At 36.1% G+C, this 21,519-nt stretch overlaps 1 protein-coding gene across 2 annotated transcripts in view; it reads right to left on the reverse strand.

The window, feature by feature from the left end:
* MMP16 (matrix metallopeptidase 16) overlaps positions 1–21,519 on the reverse strand; it is a 188,234-nt gene that overhangs the window by 45,172 nt on the left and 121,543 nt on the right. For both annotated transcript variants that reach the window (XM_074577392.1, XM_074577393.1), the window contains 2 exons: positions 8,459–8,620; positions 5,291–5,508 (listed from right to left, as the gene is read on the reverse strand). In XM_074577392.1, the coding sequence (XP_074433493.1) occupies positions 5,291–5,508; positions 8,459–8,620 (380 nt within the window). The remainder of the gene's footprint in view (positions 1–5,290; positions 5,509–8,458; positions 8,621–21,519) is intronic.

A 21,519-nucleotide genomic window follows, 5' to 3' on the forward strand; every position in this document is an offset into this window, starting at 1 on the left:
TTTTTATTAGACCTACCAGTTATGATTAAATAGCCATTGCTAAAATGCCTTAAGAATTCCTCATGTGTTTACCACATATCAAGAAACAGTTGTTTTTTTTTCCTTTTGTGTTTAACAGCATACTCTATATAAATACACAATTCTGAAAGGGATATTAAATGGCATCTATACAGTTATGTATAAAAGCAACTGCAGTCTAAACTAATGCCAAGGGGTAATGACAGCCTAATTGGCTTGGCTTGTTTGGTATGTCATCAATGTTTTTACAATGGTTCTTAGCAGATGAAGAGTCAGAAAACAAATTCCTGTGAGTTGTGGAGAAATTACTATAAAATAGTAAAACACAGCCTTGTTAAGGCCTCCCTAAAATTGGTTCCATATTCTACCGTCTGTAATGTTAACATTTCAGAAGACATTTCTCTCAGCTGTAAATGCCATTATTCTGACGGACAAGCTTCTTTCTCTTATACTTACATTTCAACAAACATCCTAGTATACGACAGTGTTTAAAAATGCTTCTTCAAGGACTGAGCTAACTTTTCCAACATGAATGCTAAAACCGTTATGGATTATATAGGATCCATTCATTTGTTTCTTAAAGATTTGGCATTAAACAAAGAAAGGACAGGTGCAACCTATATAAGGTGTTCTTCTGTGAAGCAAAAACCTGTGTCACATAAACAAAGAGCAGCCACCTGTCCCTCTAACTTGCTAATTACGCAGGACAAATTCCACACATTTAGTGCTTATTTTTCTAGATGTAACCTGTTCAAAAAACTAAGGATTTTGGTAAAATCTGTGAAACTGAAAAGGACATAAAGAAAAAGGATATTAACTGCAGCAACACAGATTGTTGAAGCAGAACTAGAGGTAATTTTGTTGCCAAGGAACAATCAGCACGTAGAGTCAAATACAAGCTATATGTGCCTCAAAAATAACAGAATAAGCAACCAGTGTTACTTGATCTGCATCCTTTGAAAGACAATATATTCTGTGCAACCATTCGCTCCCTTCGATTACTTTTTTTCACTTTGTAGAAGATTCAGAAGGTGTTAAAGTTAGTACCTTTACTGATAAGACATCCTAGGTTATCTTCAAAACTGTTTTGCTATAGAAGACTGGAAAAGCAGTGTGAATTCACAGAACACAGGAAGAAAGTGGAAATATATGCTGTAAACTTCTTCACTAATGGATCTTTTTTGGTGACCTTAGACAATGGGGTTCCTTTTCATGGTGCAGTTGCCCTAGATGTGCTCTCAGGAGACTTTAAGGAAAAGACAGTGTTGTCAGATACCACATATTGCTATGTACAATGGCTGAGATGTTTTTCCATTAAAATGGTAGACAGTGTCATGCCACTCCACACAACTTTCCCAGAAAAGGAAACCAATTTGTTTTTCTCCATTTTCAGCCATTTTCTGTGTCCCAGGGGAGTTCTAACTAAACAGAGGGAGAAAATAGCTGGAGAATAGTTTGGAAATGAGAGTGACAGATAAATACTAATTGCAGTAAGCATAAATACAGAAGCTAACTGGAATCTCAAGACAAAAACTTGACACTCATGTATTTTGGCATAGAAATTTTTCTGTCCTGATGGTTGCTTATACCAGTTCCAGCATGTGTTAAATAATAGCAATAATTAAAAAACTGCATTCAATTAAGATAAATTTCATACAGTTTAACATATCAGTTCATACAACTGAAACCAATACTTACAATACATTGATTTTAACTAATATTTTTCTTCTATTGTACACTATGTCCCCAAGCCTTAAAGCTAGTAGGGGCATTTTAAGGACATCTAATTTAAAGAATTCAGGAAGAAGTCCTTTTGGGACAATACATTTATATGTCAGTAATCCGTGTATATTTGACGAAAAATAATTTTGTTTTGCTTAAAATCCAATCATTTCTATGAAAACAATTGATCGTCAAAATCCTAATTTTATTTGGTAATCTTTGGAAATCTTTAATAAATTGATTGTTTTACTTTTGTGTTTACTGTTCACGTTAGATTAAGAACAGTTCCTCTTTATTTAATTTCTATAGCCCTACAAGTTTTATCAAGTGTTGCCAGGAATATTACTTTGCCAAAGTGATGGCAAAACAATGAAAAGGGTTGCATAAGTATAAATTCCATTTTCCCTTTAAGTTTAATGTTATTCAGTTTTACTCTGGATATATCCATTTGAGAATGATGGATAGTCTTAAAACCACAGACAAAGCTCATCAATTTGACTGAACATAGAAATTGTTTCTAATATTCTGATACTGTTAAGCGTACTTAATAGCTCAACAGCCAAAAGAAAACAATCTTCTTAAAATTAGTATTGTTTTTCACCTACTATGAAAACCCATAGTGTATCTCAAACTTATCTTTTGTGCTTCAGTTTTATCTTTAAATTATAATTTAATTATTCAAAAGGGCTCACATTCTTCAACTCTGTGGCTAAGTTCCCAAGCAATTTCAAGGATTTTTTAAACAAACTGAGCTCCAGAGCTTGAGACTTGCCCATGAGATAAAAAAGTGTCTATTTTCAATTTGAAATTGGTACATGGCATATGTGCCATTCAGAAGGCAGTAAAATCTGCCACTACACAATCATTATAGACCTGTGGATAAAGACAAAGAAAGAAAAGGATATCATTTGATTAGCCTCCAACTTTATTAATTTAACTCATCTGGGAACTATCCAGCAATAATTCCTCCAATGAAGGTCATAATTCTTCTTTAATTGTTTCCACCTGGTACAGTACTGCCATCAATCCCCTCCTGTTCTCCACCTCTCTGTACTTGGCTCTCAGCCCATCACTCATGACTTCCCAGTCTATCCTTGTGCTAGCATTAAGGGGCAAGGGCAAAGAGGTTTGGCTTTTTTGTTGTGCCACATCACAGAACTTCCAGCTTTGCTTCCTCCGTTGCTGAATGCTTTCCCTGAATTCAGTCCTTATTCCTGCTTATACCTTCTGGGAATTAATTCCTGCCCTGCTCCTGCTACAGTCTGACATGCTGAGCTTTTCCTTATAACCTGCCCCCCTGAGATGCTGCAAAGTAAATTGAAAATTACTAACAACCCCTGACTTTTCCCGCTCCTTTCATACTCCTCCCCATACAGCAAAAACCACCTTCCCCCATACAAAAAAACCAAACAAAAACCTCAAACAGGTAATGCAACTCCTTTAGCAGACAAAAATCTTCATTAGCAAATTAACGTACAAAACAGAAGGTTAAGGCCTACTAACTTAAGCATTCAAAGACACTCGGACTACAAAGTCAAGATACGTATGCTTGAGTAAACTCCAATACTGCTTAGTGTGCTAACCCAAGTCATGCCTTACCGTGCTCCCAGGTATCCTGAGGAGAAAAAAGGAACTGTGGGACCCTTGAATAAATTAATCTGGACAAATTTCATCTCTTTCTTCCCTTCCCAACATGTTGCTTTTATGATTGCAGCAACTTCATTTTGCAGAGTCAGACTCTAAACATGAAATCTGTAGACACTCCGTTAGTTGTCATTGTTCACTGACAACGTTTTACTGTGTTTTCTCATTAGGGAGTGGATCATACATGGAGTTTTAATTTTGGAACATAAATGCAGTTTGCACACTAGTAAGCATACAAACTGTATAGTAAATACGTAGTGTTAAGGCAGCAAGCAGTAAACATTTTTGGAGAAAACTTAATTTGTATTTTCAATCAGAATAGGTAAGAGTGATTAGTAAAGGTGGTGAATCTGTTTATCCAGGAACACAGACTTGGCTAGACAGGAAATTTTGTATTAGTGGGATAGCATTTCACTATTTGTTGATTTATGTCTAAAATCAATGAGAATACATTCTATGGCTCTTGAGGTGGATAACGTGAGATTGAAGTAGGTATTTTAATATCATGTTTAATGTCAAGTTAGAAAATTAGATTCTTCCTTAACCTTTGAGTTTTAATCATAAAAAGACTGATGGTTCAGGACCTCCCAGTGTTTGAAGATATGCCATCTATTCAAATGGAAAGGACTGACAGCCATAGGGCTGGCAAAATCCTTAGCTGTTTATGGGAAAAATATTTCGTGCCCATTGGGTTGGGAAGGTAGCTCAATAATGTTGAATGAATTTGCGTAAAGCTATTTATACATATTTTTTTCAGGTATGCTAAAGAAAGTGAAAATCTGGGTAGCTTTCCTAGTAAGATTTATCTGGAGTGGTAGATTAAATAAAAAGAAAATATATAAGGGAGAAATGGGGCCTATCAGATAGGGCAACAGAAGCCATTGAATTGGGAGCTTCACGTTTTGGGAAAAATTCATTGCACTTCCCTTGTACTTACACTATTGCTGAAGGGAAAACTGTTATTTATTCCCATGAAAGACCCTTCTTCTCTACCTATAATGTTGAAGTTAAAAAGGATCATATCTTATATTTACAAAACAAAGACCCCACACTTCCTAGTGCTTAAGCAAATTTGATATACCAGTAGTTCAAAATAATAGATTATCCTGTTGCTTGTTTCTGTAACATTTGCACAGCACTACCTGTCAGCAAATTGGTTTAAGATTTAAGAGAATGAATAATAATGATTCTGTAATTATTCTTCAACATTCAATGCCTTCTGGAAACCATACTGCAGATCATCCTCCGAAGATGGCTTGATGCCCGTGAGTCTTAGCAAAGTCCTTCTATCAAAAGCTTGCCTTTCAGTTCAGTTTGTTTATTTCGATTTGTTGTATGTACCACGTTTTCAGCTCAGAGCAAGAAGATGAATGAAAATAAACAATGACACATTTGCAATAAGACTTTTGTGGCAACGACCTTCACTTAGATATTGCGGTTACAATGCAACCACAATACAATGACAAACTTCCTTTTTAAATGACAGATCTAATTGTAAAGTTGAAATTATACCTCCATGAAAAAAACAAAAAAGTGTTGAAGACACAATATCTACTGTATGTCTGGATGTGGCTGTATTCCCAACAAAATCATTCCTATTATTCATGAGTTGATTTACACTTTTTATCTCTCCATAACACGCAGTATTTATTTACCCTTACATTTTGAGGCATTACAGTTTCTGCTGACATGGGTATTTTCCCAAAATAGAACATTACGGCAGTCCTCTGCTAGACATTTAAGCCATGTGCATGTTTATTTTTTAATTTCTTTCTTGAACTTTCTAACTGTGAGCAGGCTGGGAAAGTGGAGTCATGATGAATGAGAGTTTGCTTTAAAACAAAAAAAAAAAAAAGGAGAAATGTAGACATTTGATGTAACATTGAAAAAAATCACAGCCTCCTACCTTGAAAACAAACATTTCCCGGCGAAGAATAGCCAGAGTGTTGAAGTTCCCATCACAGATGTTAGGCTTGGCTCCGGGATAAGAAGGTTTGTCACCAGTGGGTGGCCGGGGAGGTTTAGGTTGCCTGTCATTCTTCCGCGGGTCTGCTGGAGGGATTGAACGATGTGGGGGCACTGTTGGCAGAGGTCTCGTTGGTGGTGGGATCCTGTCAGGTGGACCTTTAAAAATATAGCAGCAGGATGTAATTTACATGCCCAGCAGTGGCACTCAGAGAAGAAATACACAACAAAAATCTGCTGTAAGCAGTGAAAATCCTACAGTGGACGGGGAATGGAAAAAGTGACCTAACATACCTTCCCTGGGTTGTTAGAGGGTATCATGAATGACTACCATAAAATCAAGGCACAAATGAAGAAAATAATTACTTTTCACTCTCCAGAATCTTCCTTCCTTACTGGAATTACATTCCATTAAAACCTGCAACGGATGCATAGTCCACCATCATTTCAGATGAGAAGTAATTCACAGCACATACTTTACCAACTGAGTAAGAACTGTTAAAACAGAATCATTGTCTATTGTACAAAATAAAGGAAAACAAAAAAAACCCCTGTTCCTAATAAGATCATCAGCATTCAATGGATTTTCAATCCATATTTTTAATGGCCACTCATCAATTCACATATGCATATTTGTAGCATACCTGTATTTCCTACTGACCGATTTTATAGGCCACGTACTGTCATGTGCATTAGGGACAGGACATTCCCAGCTTTCCCCAATGCCCCTTGCTATGTATAGGAGCTCTTGAAACTGGACTTCAAATCCTAGGCATCCATATAAACAAACCCCATAATACACGTGTTTTCTTCAATATACTGAAATTAATTTTTATTTTTTAATTTTTATCTTGCAGTGAGTCTTACAAAGCTAGATACCTGGTCATTAAAGGAATTCTTCTGAGGATAAGGGGATTAAAAAGAACTAAAGTGAAAAACTGAAACTCCATACAGCAGTTTTAAAACATTTTTCTTCTTTCAAATACATTTTCTGTCATAATATACAGACTTTGATGACAGGTGAAATAACTTTCCCGCTCATAATTTCCCTACCTGAAAGTCAAATGGCCATCCTAGACAGATGCTATTCATAACCCTAATGGCATACTGAATGACTTGCAATGGGTCTACTGAAAATGTCTTTCCCTTTCTACACATATTACTATGTTTACTTATATTTTCCATGTACAAAAAGATAAGAAGTTTAAGTTGTATCAGTAAGATTTCTGGAAACAAGATGAACACTTTAATTTTGCTCATTTTCTTTAGGGCTCTCTCCAAATCATTGAAATACATAATCAATTTTGACTTTAAAAAATAAATATTTGCACGACCTGCTTCAGGAAGACTTTTGAACACTAAGACAACTCTAAAACTGCATAAATGGCATTTGATTTTCCGACACTTTTTCAAAGAGAGTATACTTTTTAAAGAACAAGATGGACTATGTAAGGAAATATTAAACTCGCCAAATGGTTGTCATACAATTTAATAAGGCATTTATTTCATTCACAGTTTTAAGGCTTGTGACATTTATAATTTACAGTTAATAATGGTGTTTCAAGGAATACTGCAGACCAAAGTAATTATTTTAATAGTTGTGACATTTTTATTGAGGCATATGAATCCAGATCACTTCTTGATTTTAAAAGGAGCAAAGAAATCAGTTTGCAGTAGCTCGTGTTGGAAAGTTTTTAACCCCAAACCAAAGTTTTCATATGCCGTTTGGTGGTGATGTCAGATATTACTTCCCAGGGGTAACACATTTCTCCTAATGTATAGCCCACAGCTGTTAGAGCTTAGCAGTTAGTTTTCAGCAAAATGTTCTTGTCTAGCCCTTAAGTCTAGACTACCAACTTATGAGGTCATGAGAAACAACCTTCCTTCCAGCTAATCACACATGAAAAAAACCAACCAAACAAAACTTGATCAGTCAATCACTTGGAAATTGCTATTTATGCTTTATGAAAATATATATCAGTGCTTGTTAACATAATATTTTAAAAAGCTTGTTAACATAAAAAACTCGATTTTTTTATGGAGGCTGCAGGGTCCTAGTTAGCAGTACAGTAATTCCACATCATCATAGTTGTCCTTTCTAGTAGTAAAAATAAACAAGGGATGGCCCTGATAATATTCAATATAAACCTGACAAATCTTTAAACTGAAAATAACTGTGAGTACAAAATTGAATCAAATATAAAATTAATTGGGGAATATTAAGCAATGCAATTCCAAATGATAGGTACTGGATACATAGCATTAACTTACTGATACCACAGATTTTTCACTGTAGGAGAGAAAAACAAAATATCTTTTTAAAGAAAAATCCAGACTGTTTAACAGATACCAATGGAATCAAAGTCTTTAAAATCAAGAACAAAACCATGTCTTTGGAAATGTAAAAACAGTGAAACAGGAGCTAGTGGTACCTCCAATCCATAATCAGAATAATGTTACTATTTCAGATTTTTTTCTTAATTTTCAAATACCTTGCCTTGTCAGATTGAATTCGATCCCTGCAGAATTTATTTATATCTCATGTCTTTTATATGAGGTCACAAAAAAACTTAAACAAACGTATTTTTAAGTAGGCCTCTTTCTCCCAAGGTAACTCAAAATCTTGGGCTGGTAATAACATTCTTTTGAGATCAATTTGCTATATTTATCACAAGAAAGGGTTTTTCCAGGACCACAAATTTTGTGCATCCAGGGAACTGTTTAGTATTATAACTGATAAAATGAGAAGCAATAAATTAATCCAGTTACACAAGCTTGGACTACAGTGGAAATAAGCTCGTTATGGTTAAAGGCTTACATTTCTTAATACTTTCATAGTTCAGGATCCTTCTCCAGATATTTTCTTTATGGCTTTTAAAAACATTCAAAATTACTATTCCAGTTGAGTGCAAATTTGAATGCAAGTTGTGAACACTGAGAAAGAAAGTAAAAGATCTTCATCAAAATCTTTGGCCTACCCATATGAAGTGACACAACAACTGGAAGAGTCTACACTAACAAACTCTTTTGGAGAGGTGGCATGGACAGGAGGACCTCAAGCATATTCTAAAGCAAAAAACTTATGTTGCTTAATTAGAGAATGACATACCGTATATCTTCTGGATGCCCTGTAAATCATCATTAGGTAGTTTGAAGTTATCGGTTTCCATATACTGGTAAAATGGAGCCATGATTGCAGTGGGATCATTAGAGTGCTCCAAGCCCAGAGCATGTCCTAGTTCATGCACTGCAACTAGAAACAGATCATTTCCTATGAAGAGAAGAAAAGGAAAAAAGACCTTTGAAACCATAAGCATAGTAACAGAAATAACACAAGTGTAGGACTCTGCACTTGAAAGACATTTTTCACTGAATTTGAATTTTACAAGGTAATGTTTAATAATGGATAACGTGGCAGCAAAGGCAGGTTTCCCTTTTTTTAAACAGGGAAACCATTATTGTTACATATAATATATGATACTCTTACAGACACCATAAACACAATCTTTTTTAACAGATGCACATGGTTAGTCTAGGGTTCAAGTGTCATATCTCATGTCTGGGCTTCTGTGCAATTTCTGACTTGAAGTTGACATTGCATTGAACCTGACTAAAAATACTTGCAGCAAGACATAGTTCCAAAAGGAAAATATCTGTGCTGTGTGTGGTAAACTTCAGAAACTGAGGGCTATCTATTGAGGACAAACCCCACAGGAAATTTAGTCATCCAAGCGCTTGTAATCCAACCCCTGCTGATTATTCGTAGACGTTGTCCATTTCTGAATCGCCATAACTGAAATACTAATGAGGAGAATATGAGTCTTGTGATATCCTTCTTAAAATAGGATGCCCTTATTTATTTCATTGTGTAATTCCCTGATAAGTGTAGTTGCTTACATAAGTATTAGAACTTTTTGATTTTTGTAGGTCTAAAAAATAAAATAACACGCTCATGCCATAGACTGATTTAGCTTTTTTTGTTATTTCCTTCTAAAAGTCATCCTTTAATTTTTTATTACAGGTATTAGACCCAACTAGAAGTTTTGGCAGTAGAATTATGGCATTTTGTGAAGCAAACACAAATCAAAGCCAATGGGATTATTTCTATAGAAATTTCAGAGCTGCACCTCTATGGTATTAATTTTTTTCTATTTTTATTCATCTAAGACTTAATTCAGCATATCTTTTTATGCGTCTTTTGTGCAGATTCTATCTGGAGTCGATCTGTCATATAATGAGACTTTGGAAAAATGTTTTACATCAGGAGAAAGATTCAGGACACTTGGAAGACGGTCACATCCAGGATATTGCTCATTTTCATCACCTAGGGATGGGGAGAATCATCCTCCAGAAGCGTGTTCCTGTCCCACTGACAAAAGAAGTATTCTAGATCAGCAGCTTATGCTGAACATCTAACTTTTAGATTGCTGGACTCAAATGAAACAGATGCCACCTACAGTAGGCAGTTTCTTGTTGAAAGAGCAGTATAAATAACAAAAAGCCTATACTGTGGCCTAATAGTTGTATATTGGAACAAGAAAATGTTCAACATTAACTCTTATCCTATATTCTGTAAATTCTTGGCTGCAGACAGCTGGCACTTGTTCTGGAATCCTAAGGACTATTATAATATTAAGAGTAATAGTATTAAAAACTTGAATTTAGCAAGAAAAAAATCACATATATATATAGATACAGAACTTTGAGGACATAGTTGGCAGCATTTCAATTTTTCAAGTATTTTGTCTTGTTGACACAAAGAAAGAAACTTTCTCCCAACTATATATGAAAGTGGAAACACTTGGCAGTAGATGTCTTCATGATGCACAGAGACATGCTGATGTTTTTAAAATAAATGTTTGATTGAAAGCTTGGAAACAGTCACAACTAAAACTATGTGCTTAGTTGACAGAGTCTTTTCATGTCTTTCTGATTCTTAATCTGGAAATACGAAAACTAAATGCTCTTGCTCTTTTATTCAGTATAACTGCAGAAAAATAATGTCTTTCAAAAATTAATGTGACATAATGTGCTTTCAGAAAGGAGAAGAGTTTATCCTATCATTTCTAATTATGTGGTTTCCAGATGAAATATTTTCATTACAATATTTTTTCTTGGATGCAGTTCTTTTTATAGTAAAGCAGATTCTCAATGTGCTGTTGTAACAGGTTTGATAAGCTTGACTGTCCCGGTGACGAATGGTTTTGATATCTGAATCTGCCCTTCTATATACAGTCAAAGCTGATCTTGGCATTATCTCACATGAATAATCCACAGGTTCTGTAGCTAACCTCAGCATTGGAAGCGATGCACCGGAATAACTCTGTAAAGGTTTTCATTCTGCATTCATAATGGAAGAATAATTAATATAATTTTAAAAAATTATAGGCTTTAGATGGAAAGACATGAAGGAAGAAGATGTTACTGTACTACAGCTATTGTACTGTGACATGTCTTACATTATTTTTCAGTTATTTTCTGCATTTTTTGAAAGTCAGAGTTGTAACCCAGGTTTATTAAAATGAAGTATTTCTTTGTCTAGCATTAACTCACATATTTAAGATGCAAGTTTCTTTCGCTTTTCAGACCTTGTGAAAGGCAAATTTGCCTCCTAGACCTGTGATTCCTACATTTTAATGAAGAATATTAACCAATCTAGGTCCAATATTAATAATTGTGCTAATAGATTTGCCACAATATTTACTGAAACATTTTCAATTATTTTTAAATTAATAGTATTTGATTTTACCACTATTATTAGGCTGGTTAGTATCACTAGACCAAAGAGTGTTTCACATGTGGTACTCAACCTCTACTCCTTGAGGCAGTGAAGTTCACCAGAAAGTGAACCTGTTACAATTTCTAAAATTTCAAGAAACCATAGTTAATGAATAGTCTTGGAAGAGTCTACTGCTTCTCTCTATTTGTGCCAGTTATGCAATGCATGAAGAATCAATACATCCTTTGGTTATAACTCCTCATTGAGTCCCCATAAAGATGTCCAGGAATTTCCATATTTTGTTCTATATTGACCTTGAAGGGGTGTGAATTACATAGTAATGGGGGAATAAAAAACACATTCTCATCTACTAGCATATCTTCCTTCTGGGATCACAGATAATGAGCATATGGTAGAGCACTTCCAAAGTAGTACTTCTAAATGACAGTGGAACTATGTCAGAGAACAGATATTATGCAGGGGGTGGCTGTTTCTTAGAATGTCTTTCTCCCATTGTCTTTTGGATATGGATGATTATGTAAAAAAAAAGAAAAAAAAAAAGAAAAAAAAGATATTTGCCATCTGACTGCCCCTCTGGACTTAGTCAAAGCCTATGTCCAAAAGTGAAAAACACGGAAGAACTATGAGAAGTAATTTCCACCTCCTGCAATGCAACTTGTAGCCATCAGGGGAGCTATTATATGTGGTAAAGACAGAGCAGGCCTTGGAGCAAATGGGTAAGGGTGGAAGGGAGAAGGTCACAGGAAAGAGCTGGGAGAATAATATTCTTGCCTGGGGTGACACTGATTTAACAGGGAACATATTTTCTACTTATAGTCAAATAGCCCCATTATTCATAACAATTTCCATCAAGAATCATGATTGTCTCCAGGGCATCCTGAATTTAAACTGACCCAAATAACTTAGTGCAGTTGAAACGGAGGTTTAAACCAGTTCAAGATGTGTTGTCTGAGACCAAAGCAGGTAGGACTTACTAATGTTTAAGTTTCCATCCTTTTCCTTTGCATATAATTAGATTTCTCCAATTAAGCAACAATTACTCACTCCCTCTTTGCTTTCGGGAGCAGACTTGCCTTGAGCATCTCAATGTTACTGTAACTAGCTACTGAGAGTGCAGAAGGATAACCCTGAGCGCTCGCTCATTCACTCCAGGCTGCACAGAAGTGTACCTGTGACAGCGAAGTTGATAGTAGGCCAACTTCAGTTCCTTGGCGAGTGGTCAGTGTACGATGAAGGAGTGTAAAGGCAAGTGAACATTCATACTAGCTTTGTTATAGTACTGACATTGGATATAATTTTTTAAACATTTTCAGTTGCCACTATTGAAGGGGAGAGTCTCAAATAATTCTATATTTCAGTATACATTACCCAAGTAGAAAAATATATTTCAGTGCACTTGGCAAAATGAAGCACCATTGCAAAACTTTAACAAGTTATGAGTAACAGAGTTAAATTACATATGACTATGATGACTTTTAAACTAAAAGTTGCCACTGCAGGATATATGATGGTGAATATTCATTGTGATAGTCTCGGTTACATCTTATATTTATCTATAGATTAGTAGAGAAATATTGGAAAATATATTTCACAAGTCCATAACTTGTGCATCTCCGGTTTTGTGTTCCCCATTAGCATGGAGATTTGGAATAGAATAGATATAAGTTCAAAAAGAATGTGATTGTTTTTCTTATTTTATCTCAAGTTTGATTTCACAAGGAGAAAAAAAGATACTGTGCGTAAAGAACTAAGACAAAATGATTATTTTTATACTGACACTTTTCTCTGAGGCTATAAACTATTTTAGGCACTAAATCTGCCTGACTTCACAATCACTGCCCAAATTCCAGAATATAAATATGTATTAATATATCAAATATTCAACAGCCAGCACTGTGGAGCATGGTGTATGGGGAAACCTTTCCCTGTAGCTAATATATACACTATTTTTCATGTCTACAGATAAACAAAGCTAATATGTTTGTCCACAGCAAGCTGTTAATAAACCCTAGTTCTGAAGATATACATTCCTGGTTTAAATGGTATGTGAGCTTAATTTATAAAAGCAGTACCCTAATGGCTTAGCAAGCCTTTGATTCATCACTTCGCCACCTTTTTAATGTAGTAGTAAAGGACACCTCACTTGCCATGTGACAGTTACCACTACAACACATTGTGAACTCAAGAGTCGTTCATGATTTTAATGCCATGTGACCTCAATTTTGAAGACTTTCTCATCCAGACAATAACAAAAAATCTAGAAACCGAATTTCAAATGACAGACAAACTGAAAAACTATAAAAATGTTTTCTACATAGACATACACTGTTTCTTCCAAAGATTATTCTACTTCATTTTTCATGTGATGCAGATAGATGATTTCAGATTAAATCCCTATGAATCTGAAATGTTAATCTGTACAAGAAAAACTTTGATTCCAGCCCTATTAGCAACCAGACAGTACCTCAAAGTCAAGCTTACAGTTAATCAGAAAATATTGCACACATACTATGCATGAACTTGTGTCCAATGTATTTAGAATTTGCATTTTCATTATTCTTTTCATTTGTACCATTGACTCATCAAACCAATGCTAATCCCAATCAGTGGAAATGCTGCAAACTTTAGAGCAAGGTTCTTTCTCTACATGGCATGCAGAAAGATAAAAATAAGTAATTAAATCTCTGATATTATTATTCTTTCCTCATAGGACAGAATTTTGAATGTGCTATTTCAACAGTCAGTGATAAAAGAAGATTCTTTCTGTCTCTGACCTTATTGCAATACAGCGGAATTGAGCATATACATTATGTATGCACTTACATAAGCACCATATATGCATATATATGCTATACAGAGAGTATACATGGACCTAAATATAAATCATAGGCATACTCTTACTCAAATAAAGGTGCAACACTTTCCAGTCTAAGAAATCATATACAGTTGCTTGACATTATCTCAAACTTCTGCCATTGGCACTGAAATTTAGTAGCTTGGTCATTATTTTGGAAAGTTTTGCTAAAAGGTGGAGCTGAAATAGTGCAGTAGCTTTGAAAAATGAAGAGCAAAACTAGATTTTTGTGGTTTTAAATAAAAATGTATCATATATAGTACACCCCATTTGCTGTATAAACTTAGTGTATCTATTTTGTACACACTGTATTTTAAACAATAATTTTTCAATACAGGCTGAGAGAGTTGGCGTTGTTCAGCCTGGAGAAGAGAAGGCTCCAAGGAGACCTTATAACAGCTTTCCAGTACCTAAAGGGGGCCTACAGGAAAGATGGGGAGGGACTCTTTATCAGGGAGTGTAATGACAGGACACGGGGTAAGGGTTTCAAGCTGAAAGAGGGTAGATTTAGATTGGATATCAGGAAGAAATTCTTTACTGTGAGGGTGGCGAGGCACTGGAACAGGTTGCCCAGGGAAACTGTGGATGCCCCATCCCTGGAAGTGTTCAAGGCCAGGCTGGATGGGGCTTTGAGCAGCCTGGTCTAGTGGGAGGTGTCCTTGCCCATGGCAGGGGGTTGGAACTAGATGATCTTTGAGGTCCCTTCCAACCCGAACCATTCTATGGTTCTATATCTATACATTCAGACTTTTTTTCCATTATGACAAAAGAGAATGACATAAAAATATATTTCACTCTATTATTACATATGCTAAGATATACACTAAAATCTTTGCAGGTTGACTTACTGAGATATGTATATATATATGCAGACAGGAGGAGAGGTACAGGCAGTTTGTTATATACAAATATGGACTAATATACTCTGTGTATAATTTAGTATACCTACACCCACACATATGTATTTTTGAAAAAAATATTCTGTTTAAAAAAGATCAACAGATTAGTGTGAAATTTAAACTTGTTTGCTTGAAATTTGACAAGGGGATATTCCTACAGGGCAAGACCATCTTCAAGTGACTCGGTGATCGTTGATGAGATATGATATGGACATGTGAGTTTAGAGGTGCGTATGTCCCTCCTGGCAGTATTCTACTGTCTCTGCATATTATGGGCATAATTTAGAAGAAGTCAGGAGCCTGATAATTAACATATTTGTTAGGAGCCCACATGCTTTTATAATACAGATCAGCCTGTACTTTAGAAGGCAGGGACATGCAAAGGGTAAGAATTTCTGCCTTACTACTTAGATTTATTACTAAGTACATTCTACAACTTTCTATTAAATTGCTTGAAAGGGGTGGAATTAATTACTTTATGTATTCTTAATTTGCATTCTAAAAAAGCACGGATGTAAGGATATTTCCACTTTGTTTCTCACAGTTTCAATCCCTAATACTGAAAAATTTCGCAAACTATTCTGACTAGCGAATCAATAGCAAGTTCTCCAAAGAGACAGAAGTGAAGCAGCTAGAGATGATCGACACGAGAGCTTGCTGCTTCCCAAAAAGGTGTAAATATGATGGTACGTGTTCCTTCTGCATGTATAATGCTTATGGCTTCATTTCATGCTTTGAGGAAACCCTGCTGTGACAGTGAACCTAACAAATGAAGAAAAACTACACTTATGCTGAAACTCTGGCTCCTGGGATTAACTCCTTCATCACTCAGGTCCACTACTAAATTTCTATATTATTCTCAAATGGCATTTTCATTCTATTAGTAATAAAGTCATATTGATTAACAGACTGTAAAGATTTATTTTGGGTGTTCTCATGGTCATCTTTAGATAATAACTGTTTTAAAGAAATTAAATTTAAATCATAATGGAATTTTGCATTTTGCTAGAAAATATCTTCATAAATTAATTTCTCTCAGCAAGTTCAATCCATTAGAAATGTTTGAAAATACAATAGTCATTTTTATAACATTACCAGTGACCAGTTGCTAAATAACATTTATGCTATTTTTCCAGTAGTGTCAACGCAATTGCAAATGCTGCAAATAAAGTAGCAGCCTTATCTATTTATACTCTTTTCTATCTTCTTTGTTTCTGTTTTTAGTTGTTGCTGTGGGAACAATAAACTGGAGAAGTATTTAAAACTTCTTTCCGAAGTCCGTGAGAATGAACACATGCTGGGACTGAAGATTTGGATATGTGCATGAAAAGAACATGTATCACACAATTCTCAGCTGCCCTCCACGGTCCTGTCCCTGAGACTCATACACGTGAAGGGAATGGACATCTTTCTACCGCTCCTGCGTAAGTGCCAGGCTGGGTGAGAATAAATGTAAAAGGACCTTAATTGTTCATGAGTCCATATTAAAACCAAATCCTTGCCTTTAACAAAAATAAATGTATGTTTTGTCTCTAAGCCACTCAGCTAAAATGCTAGCATGCTAACACTGCGGCTGGTTTTGTTTTGAAGGGATGATTTTTTTTTCTTCATTTCCCCTAACGTCCTGTGTGTCCTACCATAAAGAACTATGTGTAATTACTAGGAGGAAGGTCAAAGTCACGCTGCCAATATTCACAGTAGACGTAACTTGCCATGAGGCAGAAATGTGACAAGGGTCTTACAGATCACTGAAATCCCCACAATAGAATGTACATAGAATTATTTTATGAGCAAATCTTGTGTTGGCTGTCTGCAGAGATAATTTTTTACCCTGTGTCAGTTAAACTACTGAGACTAATTACATTATCCTCTAACTTAACTCACATTAAAGCCATCAAAACCAAGTTATTATTCTTACCCTATCATTGTATCTACTTAACACCTACATATGACTTTTAAGAATTTTGAAAAAGAAAGTGACATACTGCTGTATATATATTTCGGCATTTTATGTGAACAGTTCTTCTTTGACGGTTATTTTTATTGTTTAATTCCTATTAAGAAAAAAATGTCAAGATAGAATTGTCTGGTTTTTTTTTTTTTTCATTGGACTAGTGATAAAAGAAGTGGGAATTTTGAATCCTAATTGGCAAAGTGATTAGGAGAGGAAAAAAAATCATTAAAATTTCTCTGATCTGAAAAGCAGATATGTTTTCTAAGAAGTCTGCAGACTTCAAAGGGAGACCTGATCCAAGTGTGTATCATATTCTAAATTGAGGCACCTTCAAACTGGGGATCATGTATATGGAGAAAGTGACAGAAAGACAAATCTTCTACTTTGGTTTTACTTTGTTAAAATTCACTCATTTGAAATGCTCTGATCTACTGGATAATCTGCTACTGTTAGTGGGTATATCCATATAGCTGTTTGTTTCACTCTAGCTAGTGGAACCACTGTAAGCCTCTCTAGCACGCAGAGAATACTGTCAGTTTGGCACTGGTGACTCTTGGCACTTGTCAGCGGGGAGATGCCTTGGCACCCGCCATGGAGGGGCAGCCTCCAGGATGAAGGATTGCAAAGGGCAGGGCAAAGGGTGCTGGAGAGGCCGAGATGGTTAGGCAGCCAAGCCATCCATCTGGGCCTACCGCCAGAGGAAAGCCTATGAAGAGGATGCTTAGAAAGAAAGACGAAGGCAGGAGATAGCTGCCCCTGACAAAGTGCAAGAGAGCTTGGACATGGGAATGTTAGCCAGGGCAGAGTCCTGGCACACTTTCCCTTCTCTGAGTGAGGAGGTCAGCAGGGCCCAAGCCTGAGGGGACAGCGGCTGGCACAGGCAGGGAGAAGGGACAATGCCAGAGGTCCCATTTCTGATGGCTCTCAGACCAGAGCTTCTCACAGGACAGCAGGGAGCTGAGCGCAGAGTTGCTGGGGACACACTGTTCCCACAGCTGCTCTGCCACAGCCCACACTCAGGCAGGTCCGGGACCATTACCTCTCCACCTCTGCCAGTCAGCACGGCCAACCCTGCCTGTAACACAAGTCATCGCTAGAAACACAAACGAGCTAAGGACTGACCGTTGGTATATATTGTAGGTGCTAACTCTTCCTGAAGCTCAGACCCTAATATTTTTACTGCTGCTGCTAGCACTGCTAGCTGGAGCACAGCTAGCAATGGTAACCCTATGTCACTACCATATCTGCAGTTTCCTGAATACTCAGTGATAATCCCATTTCCTCATACTTACACTGTATCAGTTCCTAAACTGCATCATAAAAAAGGTGCTTTGTATGATTCTTAGAAAAGTGAAACTAAATGTTTACACATTACTACATTACCAGCTATGCAATCAAAATTTAAGTGGTGCAATCCATTTGTGAATTACCATATTTAGATCAATAGGAGAGTGTTTGTCCTGCCATACCAAGAGGGACAGGGGATAGCCTACACCAGTCATTACCTTTTCTGAGTGTAATACTGAACTGTTCCCAAAACAGGCATCCCTGCTGCTCAGAAAGATTTCTTTGGACCCCAATTGGTGCTGTTATTTGGAAGTACTTATCACTTCAGTTCTCCTCTAATCTGAAATTGCACATGATTCAACATCACTGGTGGAAGCCATCTAGCTAAGGAAAACTGTAACACAAATGTCTATACCTGCACCTTTCACAGCCAGTGATGAGAAACAGGTATTTCAGGACATGATACATCTAGTTTATTTCAGACACTTATTTCAGGATGCAAAAAATCTTACCCAGGAAGGCAATATATCTCTAAAGATATACTCTAAAGGGACTCTATGAGATTAACTCAGATATAAACATCAACATATGGTCAGATTAATTCCACCCACTCAAGTCTTCTGGCTTCCGACTTGGGTCTTTTCATTTAAGTCAGTGTCAAAACATTAATTATAAAAGTACAGGATATGGACTTCAGTGATATATGCACAAAACCAGGAAGACTTGAACTAGAGACTTAACCCTGTCCACTACAATGAAACATTTTGCACAAAACAATACTGTTCTTTCAATTTAGCTCGTTCTTTTTGATTTTTCTGTTTTCATCTTTTTTCCCAACCTGACGTTTTAGCTGTAGATGTTTCCAGGTATTGGTGCTAGCTGCTCAGCATTTTTTGAAACCCAAGCCACTTAGGAGGGAGTCTAAATATAGATTAAAAACATTTTGGCCTCAAGAACATATGGTTTGAGCATTTGAAGTGAAGATTTGTCAGGATAGAGCACAAATTATTCTCTAGGCTTGAGAACAGAGGTATTATAGAAAATCTTTCATTAGTTAGTCATATACTATCCTTAAAAAAGTAATATATAGTATTATCTTAAATTTTAGGGTTATCTTACAATTTTCTACTCTTGTAAAAATAATTCATTAAATTTCTGCCTAATAGATAAATAAATAGGTAAATACTGCAAAATTCTTGTCTCATTCTGTCAGGAAACCATGACAACATCCATAGTAATTGGCAACATGATTTTTCAGATTCTGTTTGCCCCTGAAAAGGCAGGGGAAGGGAGAGGTCAGCACAATAATAATATTCTATAGAACATCCTTGGTAAAAATCAGATTTCCTAAAGCTGCTGTCTTGGTGAAAAAGTCTTCACTAAGTGGTCCTAGCAGCAAACAGAGACTCAAAGATCTCTGGACCACATGACAGATGGAGTGCTAAGCCTGGTGCCTGCTTTAAATGACAGAAATGCCACTTTGTGGCATAAAGGGATAATTTGGGGTAGTTTCTCTTTCCTAAATAATTTCTATTAGCAGATCAGACTGAAAAGAAAAAAAATAATTTAAATTTATTAATTCAGTAGTTGATTTTTTAGTTGTGAATTGATTTGAACTTATTTGCAATAATAAAGGCAAAATTCTCTTTTTTTAAAGCCACTATGTTTGAAAATCTGGCTCTTCACAAGCTCTCCAAAGCAAGTAGTCTTTCAAGAACCTCAAATTCAGGCTCTTGTGTGAAATCTCATAGGTCATAAGGTAGTTTCTTTATTATTAGCATTAGTTTTATTAGAATTAATTTTTTATCATACTTTTTAAGGAAATATTGCCACTTACAAAAAGATGCATAGGGGATAAGAAAACAAAAAGCACTGGAATATGTTAAATTATCTCCTTTGTCACCCTGCTTCTCTATAATTTTCTCTCAGGTACAAGAATTATATGAAGCTCTCTCAGATACAGGACTCAAAATTTGCTAAGTTTCTTTCTAAGAGGAGGAAAGGCTGAGGTAGCAGACAGATTTATTTATTTATTGTGTGTGAGATTTTACTTATATTTTTTTCCTTGTCATTCCCACACAGTAACCATGTGTGAGGGGTTGTGGGGTAATAAAATAACCATGAAGGGGCTGGCCAACATTTTATGTATGCACTCATTCAAAATACATCTGTTTGCTTGAACAAAAAAGCCTTCCCAATGCTCTGTTTTACCACACTGGAGGGGAAAAAAAAAAGGAAAAAAAAACAAAACCAAAACAAAACCAAACCACAAAACATTGTTTTGGAAGTACTTATCCCTTTGGTGTCCCAACATTGTTAGTTTCAGCTTTTTAATATTTTAACAAACATTTTTCAGCTTAATTTCCCTATATTAACTCAGTACTCTTAATATACTAATATGAATGTCTGATCAAATGAATCCAGTTTGGAAAGATAAACTTATCTTCATTGTTGAATAAACAGTTGTTTGAAACAAAGACATCTTTGAAAAAAAAATAAAATACAGCAGTTCTTTTTCTGTGAATGTAGGTGCAATGGTTGCCAAAATTGTCTGCAAGGATCCATTCTGCCTTTCAGCTAGATGTTTCCTTGGCAGTAAAGTTGATGTAACAGACAATGTGAACTTTCCTCATTTATTTCCATGCAAAGTCAGCCAGCTTCATTTTAACACTTTTCATTAGCAAGATAGGCTGGCTGATCGCACACTGAGGCAGATGGCAAATACAGTTTGTTCTACTGGCCCTAGTACGTGGGAAATAACCTCCAGTTGCAGTTTGAATGGATAACTGAGTTTGCAACTTCCCTAATTACTCCACGTAGGCTTGCAATGATCTGTGTTTACCTACACCATGATGGAAGCAACACGCAATTTCGTGGTTCAGGTTACACTGCCTTTTTTGGTTTACGACCTGCATTATGACCATCTCTGTTTGGCTATTTAGCCACAGTGTAAGTATCGCCTTGCTTCTATGGACACAAAAAGCACAATGTAAGATGTGCGTAACATTTCCGTTGTTATAATTAAGAATATCGCAAAGTCCTTCTTGACATATTCCTCAGCCCCTCTTTCAGTTTGCATAACGGTGCCCTTGGCAATTTTAGCCCAAGAAGAAAGCTGAGAGCATGATTTTGCACACTGATAACCCCTGGGATGTATTAAAGGCAGACAGATAAACACACATCTAGAACATGGGGCTGGATTCATCCACAAGACTGCTTTCACTGACTGCCAATGTTTAACAGATTTCCCTTTTAATGAAATGTAAATGAAGTGCTTTCCTCAAAGCTGAAAGGTTGTTCCATGAAAGCAACAAAAAAGACTTCCCCCAAAACAAAAGCGAGGCCATTACCTTGCCAAAAGTTAATATTTGCCATCATCTGCCTTCCAGGCAGTAAATGGGGTCTAGCAGACAGATCCTCTTTTCCTATCTGTATA

This window comes from Larus michahellis, chromosome 2 (genome assembly GCF_964199755.1).
Source record: "Larus michahellis chromosome 2, bLarMic1.1, whole genome shotgun sequence".
NCBI classification, from domain to species: Eukaryota; Metazoa; Chordata; class Aves; order Charadriiformes; family Laridae; genus Larus; species Larus michahellis.